General features: G+C 37.1%; 1 protein-coding gene across 1 annotated transcript; it reads left to right on the top strand.

Annotated features, from left to right (window-relative positions):
* The first annotated feature begins 5,367 nt into the window (after window positions 1-5,367).
* LOC137251368 (uncharacterized) lies at window positions 5,368-8,879 on the top strand. Its single transcript, XM_067785857.1, has one exon. It carries the CDS (start codon window positions 7,122-7,124, stop codon window positions 8,877-8,879), a length of 1,758 nt encoding a protein of 585 aa, XP_067641958.1. The 5' UTR covers window positions 5,368-7,121.
* The last annotated feature ends 582 nt before the right edge of the window (window positions 8,880-9,461 follow it).

Here is a 9,461-nt window from a genome sequence, read left to right as displayed (position 1 = left end):
AACAGCCCTTGGAATCTTGGCAGGAATACTGTTCGTGGTATTGCATATATAAATAAATTAGCAGTACCCGATAGATGATTTTCTGGATCACCCTGGTCCACATTTTGTTCGATATCGCGAAAACGCCTTCACATATACATCTAAGGGCCACTCGCTTTTAAAACCCTAATTAATACCTTTAATTTGATATCCATATCGTACAAACACATTCTAGAGTCACCCCTGGCCCACCCTAATGGCGATATCTCGAAAAGGCGTCCACCTATATACCTAATGCCCACTCCCTCTTAAAATGCTCTGTAACACCTTTCGTTTGATACCCATATCGTACAAACGTTCTAGAGTCACCCTTGGTCCACCTTTATGGCGATATCTAGAAAAGGCGTCCACCTATAGACCTAATGCCCACTCCCTCTTAAAATGCTCAGTAACACCTTTCGTTTGATACCCATATCGTACAAACTTTCTAGGGTCACCCCTGGCCCACCCTAATGGCGATATCTCGAAAAGGCGTCCACCTATAGACCTAATGCCCACTCCCTCTTAAAATGCTCAGTAACACCTTTCGTTTGATACCCATATCGTACAAACATTCTAAAGTCACCCCTGGCCCACCCTAATGGCGATATCTCGAAAAGGCGTCCACCTATAGACCTAATGCCCACTCCCTCTTAAAATGCTTAGTAACACCTTTCGTTTGATACCCATATCGTACAAACATTCTAGAGTCACCCTTGGTCCACCTTTATGGCCATATCTAGAAAAGGCGTCCACCTATAGAACTAAGGATTACTCCCTTTTAAAATACTCATTACCACCTTTCGTTTGATACCCATATCGTACAAACACATTCTAGAGTCACCCCTGGCCCACCCTAATGGCGATATCTCGTAAAGGCGTCCACCTATAGACCTAATGCCCATTCCTTCTTAAAATGCTCAGTAACACCTTTCGTTTGATACCCATATCGTACAAACATTCTAGAGTCACCCCTGGCCCACCCTAATGGCGATATCTCGAAAAGGCGTCCACCTATAGACATAATGCCCACTCCCTCTTAAAATGCTCAGTAACACCTTTCGTTTGATACCCATATCGTACAAATATTCTAGAGTCACCCTTGGCTCACCCTAATGGCGATATCTCGAAAAGGCGTCCACCTATGGAACTAAGGATCACTCACTTTTAAAATACTCATTAACATCTTTCGTTTGATACCCATATCGTACAAACATATTCTAGAGTCACCCCTGGTCCACCTTTATGGCGATTTCTCGAAAAGGCGTCCACCGATAGATCTAAGGCCCACTCCGTCTTAAAATGCTCAGTAACACCTTTCATTTGATTCACATATCGTACAAACACATTCTAGAGTCACCCCTGGTCCACCTTTATGGCGATATCACGAAACGGCGTCCACCTATGGAACTAAGGATCACTCCCTTTTAAAATACTCATTAACACCTTTCGTTTGATACCCATATCGTACAAACATATTCTAGAGTCACCCCTGGTCCACCTTTATGGCAATTTCTCGAAAAGGCGTCCACCGATAGAACTAAGGCCCACTCCGTCTTAAAATGCTCAGTAACACCTTTCCTTTGATACCCATATCGTACAAACAAATTATAGAGTCAACCCTGGTCCACCTTTATGGCGATATCCCTAAATGGCGTCCATCCATAGAACTATGGCCTACTCTCTTTTAAAATACTCTTTAATACCTTCCATTTGATACACATGTCATACAACCACATTCCAGGGTTACCCTAGGTTCATTTTCCTACATGGTGATTTTCCTTATTTTGTCTCCATAGCTCTCAACTGAGTATGTAATGTTCGGTTACACCCGAACTTAGCCTTCCTTACTTGTTTCCTAAAAATTTAAAGAAATAGTTGGGGTGTGGTGATAGCGTGCGCTGCCTACTACACCGATGATCCTGGGTTCAACTCCCGGGCAAAGCAGCATCGGAAATTTGGAATCAGTCTTTTTGCAGTGATTTGACAATACTCTGAGTGTATTTCTGCCATTAAAAACTTCTCAGAGAAAACACGTCTGCCTTACAAATGCCGTACGGGGTATAGCGCCGCATTTGCAAAGGAGCATGACGCAAATTGGAAGTGAAGCTCGGCCTAAATTCTCTTCAGATGTATAATACGCCTTGTATTTATATTGTAACCAATTCTGGGGAAATCCTGGTTATTATGCACCTTCTGCTAACGTTCGTATCGCTGGACTATCGAATAAATAACTCCAAATATTCAGTATTGCAAAACCGGTTCTTCATATAAGCAGCTTTTCTCCATTTCTGTCCCACTTTAGCAGCTTAAAACTATAAATTTCATCAAATCTTATAACTTTAAACGAGCAATTCTTGTTTTAAATTGACATTTTTGAGTAGGGTTGCCATTTAGGGTTGCCACCTATTGGAAATTAAAAAACAATTGCATGAGATATGCCAAAATGGGTATCAAACGAAAGGTATTTCACTCCGGATTAAAAAAAAATAAAAATAAATGTAAGGCGCGATAACCTCCGAAGAGATCTAAGGCCGAGCTTCTCTTCCAATTTGCGTCGTGCTCCTCTTGATTTTTCCCTACAAATTGGCCGGACGGGACCTACATGTTTTATGCCGACTCCGAACGGCATCTGCAAGGCAGATGAGTTTTCACTGAGAGCTTTTCATGGCAGAAATACAATCGGAGCGCTTGCCAGACACTGCCGAGGAGCGACCCCGCTTAGAAAAATTTTCTTCTAATTGAAAAATCTTATTTCTAAAATTTTGATGTTGCTTTGCCCGGGAGTTGAACCCAGGGCATACGGTGTGATAGGCGGAGCACGCTACCATCACACCACGGTGGCCGCCTTCCCTCCGGATTACAATAGGGATATTTTTGAATACGGTTACAAATTAGGGTTGCCACCTATTCGAAATTAAAACAAAAATTGCATGAGATATGCCGATATGGGTATCAAACGAAAGGTATTTCACTCCGGATTACAATAGGGGCATTTTTGAGTAGGGTTGCCATTTAGGGTTGCCACCTATTCGAAATTAAAAAAAATTCATGAGATATGCCGATATGGGTATCAAACGAAAGGTATTTCACTCCGCATTACAATAGGGATATTTTTGAGTACGGTTACCAATTAGGGTTGCCACCTACTCGAAATTTAAAAAAACAAAAAAAAAAAACAAAATTGCATGAGATATGCCTAGAGATGGGAAATGGGTAAATACCCAGTAAATTGGGTATATATGGTAAAAATGGGTAAATACCCAAATATTTACCAAATAAATACCCAAATATTTACCCAAAAGAAGGGAAAAATAATCTTTTGGAAAGAATGGGAAACAAACACACAAATTCAATCCATGTACCCAATTTGTCCTATGTCGGTAGAATTAGTTTTAATCTGTAATCCAGCGGTTTTCAAAAATATTTAGCCAATAATACATCGGTTGCAAAAATTTAAGTTTACCCAGTAAACATTTTAAGTCAAACAAGAGTCGGAAAAATATCTAAATTGGAACGTTTACAGTCGGTATGTGCTCATTTGGGATGCCGTAACCAATGTATTTCCCTTTTTGCAATGGTCGTCCCCTATGAGCCTATTAACGTATATCATTTGAGTCTAAATAAGAGTCCGACATAAGTCTTAAAAGGCGTTTAAACAGCTCATATTATACTCTACTGGCCTCTCCGACGTCATTTTTAACTCTAATAAACTCTGATTATCTGAGACCTATATGGCCTATTTACTAGGCATCGTCAGCGCTTATTTGGGTCATATATAGTTCGACACACCTGAACATAGCGTGGCAGCTTTGCGGTCACATTAAAAATGTCAAGAAGCGTCCATGAGCGGAAAAACATGGATGCTTATACAAAAAAAGAATAGCAAGGGTAACTATAATGTACAAATGTAATTCATTTTCTACCACTTATTTTGGAGTAGTTTCGGATTCTTAAATTAGAGCGCCGTGAGCATGTTTGAGGGGTAGCTTTGTTTGCGTAAATATGTGTACCCTATAAATATTCTCTTAGAGTTCTGGAGTTCAATATGGGTCTTCAAAAATGCTATCACCTTAGAGCCTTTTATGACTCCAATATGAGAAAATTATGAACAAACGAAAAATATTAAAATTAGTAAACTAGGCAGCTCCGGAATAAAAACTCAGAAATTTTTCTGCGACAATTTATTCTAAATAAATAAATAATTCAACTAATACTTATTTCATTTCTACCTTATCCTTATGGGAGTTTTATCACAACAATTTTCTCCCCTATGTTTTCCGCTTCGGATATATGTCAAAAATTCCTCCTAAAAGGCCTGAAGTAGTTTCATTAAAATAAAAAAAAAAAAAAGTGTCATTAAAAGACTCAAAACTAGCAGTATATGCCGCCAATAAAGCTCATATATGATATTGGAAGGAGACCTGCATAAGACTGCTTGCTAGGATGTTTGTTTAAAATCAAAACGAAAATTTTTAATTTCAAATGAAGTATAAATTTAATTGCTGAATTGTAATTCCAAGCAGCCTCGATTCAAATGATTTTTAAATACCCAAAAAAAGATACAAAAAAGGAATATTCCGGGTATTTTCCTGGTATTTACCCATAAAAATGGTAAATACCCGGTAGAATCCCAACTCTAGATATGCCGATATGGGTTTCAAACGAAAGGTATTTCACTCCGGATTACAATAGGGACATTTTTGTGTAAGGTTACCACCTATTCGAAATTTAAAAAAATTGCATGAGATATGCCGATATGGGTATCAAACGAAATTTATTTCACTCCGCATTACAATAGGGACATTTTTGAGTAGGGTTGCCACCTACTGGAATTAAAAAAAAATTGCATGAGATATGCCGATATGGATATCAAACGAAAGGTATTTCACTCCGCATTACAATAGGGACATTTTTGCGTAGGGTTGCCATTTAGGGTTTCCACCTATTCGAAATTAAAAAAAAATTGCATGAGATATGTCAATATGGGTATCAAACGAAAGGTATTTCTATCCGCATTACAATAGAGACATTTTTGAGTTGGGTTACCAAAAAATAGAGTTTGATTAATGATGATATGTAGAACAAAGTAAGTTATGCGTCATACTCGAAGATTGCCGAGCAAAGCTCGGTCGCCCAGGTACTACTTACTTAAACGACTACCGATCTGTTATTTATTTGATATACATGTAGTGCTGGACGTGGTTTGACGTAAGAATAATAGTAACGCAGACTGGATAATACGTGTGTATCCTAACCTTTACACTTAACGAATACAAATGACAAAACACAACGAATAACAGGCGTCGACAATTTCAAACGAGAGACGAACAGACAGTATGACTCGGACTTCAAATAAGATAAGATCGCTCTAAAAGGTGTAAACTAAGTTCATATCTATATGTACAAAAATTAACCTAAACCTAAAATTATCTACTTATTACTATCAATTAAATACATTAAAACTAAAAGAAGAGTGTTTAATTAACTGTGGAAAACTAAAGGTGAGAATTCCTACAAAATTGGGGACTCAACCAAAATTGTTACTTATTGAGCCAAATGAATAAGCAACGCTGGCAGTGAAAAGAAAAAGTTGCATATCGTCTAAGACAAAGAAAAGGCAGCAGAAGTGCAAAAGAATATTCGAGTGACTTGAAAGCAGGCAAAAAAAATTAAGAAAATTGGGTGCAATTAGTTAAAATACACCCAAGTTTGGATTGCATAAAAGAAGTTAGTACTTCGTTTTCGCGAAATTGAAATAGACGCCAAAAAGCAGCGCAGTCAACGCCTTAGAGCAGAGAAATCCGAGAAAAGGTAGCAACAAGTCAGCGATTCAAACTTGGAAACAGCTTTAAAGCAAAGTACCAAGCCGAAAAGCATATTGCAAGCTAACAAGCAGAACGTCATACAGAGCATTACCGAGTTGTAGCAGCAGAAGCAGAGAACTTTTGATTTGAATACCAACCGACGGTTCGCATCGGCAATATACGAAAGCAAGCGTCGGTAAAAAAGGCGAGACCAGAAAGAAAGAATCCGAAGAGAACAAGAAGTGAGAGGGCGAGGAAAATAGTTCGTGTGCTAAGAAGAGAGGCAAGAAGTGTTTAATAAGGTGTCGAAAGAAATTGAGAGTGAAGTTGTTTAGAAAAAAGAAGAAGATTTAAAGAAGTTTAATAAAGTAGTATGAAATAAAGAAGGAAGTTGTTTAACACAGAAAATTTTAAGAAGTGTACTACTTAAACAAAGGTTTAGTAGGAAATGGAAAATATGTTGTAAATCAAAAATAAAAGAAGTTATAGATTTTGCATTGGCAAGATAAGTTGTTACAAGAAATATCTAATATGATCGCCATGTCAAAACATATGGAAACAAAACCACAATTTATGTGTATGTAAGAAGAAAGATGTAAGAAAGTGAAATAAGAAGAAGCAATAATTACAGAGCGCCGAAGTACAGTGAAAAATAATAGAATAGAGATTAAGAAGGAAAAGATATCAAAGTGTCTGTTAAAATATGAAATTAAAATATATTGATGGTTGTGAAATTTCAAAACCAAAAGGAATGAAGTAAGTAAATTAAAAATACAAGAAGGTAACATAAATAAAATGTCAAATGTGCAACAAATATGTATGCATGTTTGTGAGCAAAAAGAAGTAAAAGGTATTGTAAAGTACAAGAATTAGAGAAAAACTATGTATTAATTTGAGAAAGCTTCAAGAATTTGAGAGAATTATAAGAATAAAAGAAAAAACTGCAAGAATTTGAGAGAATTACAGGAATTAAAGAGAAATAAAGAGTTTTTGAATATTATAAGAATTTGAGGAAAATACAGAATGTCAGAAGAAGAAATAAGATGAATACAAAAATATTAGATTTCAATACAAATAAAGAGTTCCAATGATAATAATTTTATATTGTAAGAGAAATCTAATTAGAAAATATTTATAAGAATCTAAGAGGTAACATTTAATACGTATATATGCATAGAACTTAAACCAGAAAAACAAACAGTATCTCTGACGAAAAGTAAATTTATAAATAAGTTGACAACAACTAAAAGTTTAGTAATATACTGTCGTGAACAAGTGCACATTAAATATTTTAAAATGAACGTTGACGAAGTAGTTTCCTTAACAGTTAACGGCTTAAAAAATAAGTTACGGACTTTGGGACTACAGACTACAGGACAAAAGAAAGAGCTCCAGGATAGATTACTCCAGCACTACGGTTTGTCGCGCAACGTGTCCAGTGACAACGAGTTGGTGTATGGCGATGTTGAAAACAACAATATGCTTCCCCGGTCCTTCGTAGTAAACCAACAACAATTCACTTTAAAAGACTTAGGCGATTGTATAGCTCCCTTCTCCGGAGAGGGGTCAGTAGACATTCGATTTTGGATAAATGAGTTTGAAATGAACTCGGATATCGTTAAATGGAATGAGTTACAAAAATTTGTGTATGGCAAGCAACTTCTGCGTGGGGCTGCTAAGTTATTTGTTAGGAGTCAGACCGATATAAAAAATTGGGAAGATGTAAAAAGGGCCTTGATCAGTGAATTTGGTCAAACCCTATCGTCATCTGAGGTCCATAATATGCTTAAAAATCGGCGTAAATATACCAGTGAAACACTTCGTGAATACCTGTATAATCTGATGGAAATTGGTAAACAAATTCACTTAGACGAAGCTAGTATTATATATTATTTTATCGAAGGTATCCCAGATTCGAAATTTAATAAAAGTGTGTTATATCATGCACGTAACATTGCCAGTTTAAAAGAACAGATTAAGGTTTACGAAAAGATAAGCAAACCTAACACGAATTATGGTAGAGCTCTGACAAATAATGCAGCGAAAGATAACAAATCGGGTGACGGTAAATCCAAAGAAGAGATAGGTAAAAGATGCTTCAAATGTGGCGATAAAGCTCATTTAGCTGCACAATGTACAAAAAAGGAGTTTAAATGCTTCAAGTGCAATGAATCAGGCCACCGCTCGTTTGAGTGTAAGGGTAAGGGATCCAAACCGATCAAGAAAGAGCCTAGTTCAGTCAATACACTAGGTGACGAGATTTTTCAACCCTTCGTGAGTAGTGTTAGGGACGAGTTGCATTTCAAAACCATACAAGTGGATGAATTTAAATTTGAAGCATTGATTGATTCTGGGTGTTCGCTTAATTTGATGCGCTACGATACCTTATTAATGAGTGGATGCAAAACAAAGTTGAACAATGACAAGAGAAGGCTTTACACCGCCTGTGCTAATGTAATCGAGACAATTGGTAGCTTTGATACATTTATTAAAGTAGACGATTTAGTGATTGATGTCACGTTTCACGTAGTAAGAGAGCAAGATATTCAGTTCGCAGGCATGATAGGCAAGGCTATTTTAAAAAGGGTAGACATTGTCTTAACTGAAAATGAAGTGGTCTTTAAAAACAAGGATACGGCCGGTAAGCCGGTACCAGAGGAAAAGCAGGGAGAAAGAAGGGAGGGAAACGTAGAATCCGACATCAATGACACATCAAATAAATGGATCAAAGAGTTTGATGTCATGAATTTGACAGAAATAAAAAGAACACGCACGTTGGATTTGGAACATTTAAACAAGAGTATGGCAGGAAAAGTAGAGAGTTTAGTTAGTGATTATAACCCAGTAGGGAAACGCATAGCACCTGTTAAAATGGATATTATCCTTTCAGACGAAATACCAGTGTATCAACGACCTCGTCGCTTGACTTTCGAAGATAGAACGTTCGTTGAGAAGCAAGTCGAAGATTGGTTGCGCGAAGGAATTATTCAACCAAGTGAAAGAGTCTTTATTCAAGATCTTTCGGGTTGTCAGGATTTTCTGGATTCCGATTAAATAAAAACGCTGCCGATTTATGCACATTAGCACATTATAACTAACAATTCATGTTTATTAAAGTTTAAAGTTAAATATAGGAAAATATGTGTGTTTAAATGAAACTAATTAAATGGTTTAATTTATTGAAAGTAAAATGAGTATTAGAATGATTTCTCTGCCCGTTGCCGAACCGACGTTGTTCACGGCGCGTTGTTCAAATCTAAACTGCTCTTTTGTCGCTGACATTGAGTAAGGGTTGCCAATTGATTATTATTCTGTTCATGTGCAGAGATGATGTATTTCGTAGGATTAATTACTAAGGCAGGGTCAGCCTAACCGTTGTATTATATTGACCATAGATTAGGTTGCCTTTATATTATATTGCTCGTATACTTAGGATGACCTTACATTCGGCCAATCCTGATAACTGGAGTCGCCCTCGGCTCCGTCGTCGTCGTTGTCAAAACCATCAAAATTGGGTAAACTACACCATGGCTTCAACTTATCTGATGCAAAAATTGAAGTATAATGTCGTTGCTTACGTTTCGATCCAGGTATGTCTTCAATGAGATACCGGTCTTTACCTATAACCTTTGTTAT

This window comes from Eurosta solidaginis, chromosome 1 (assembly GCF_040869045.1).
Source record: "Eurosta solidaginis isolate ZX-2024a chromosome 1, ASM4086904v1, whole genome shotgun sequence".
In the NCBI taxonomy this organism is placed as follows: Eukaryota; Metazoa; Arthropoda; class Insecta; order Diptera; family Tephritidae; genus Eurosta; species Eurosta solidaginis.
This window is presented reverse-complemented; position numbering and strand designations above follow the sequence as displayed.

Excerpts from the sequence above, each read along its gene's own strand:
- LOC137251368 (XM_067785857.1), top strand. The coding sequence starts at position 7,122 with ATGAACGTTGACGAAGTAGTTTCCTTAACAGTTAACGGCTTAAAAAAT.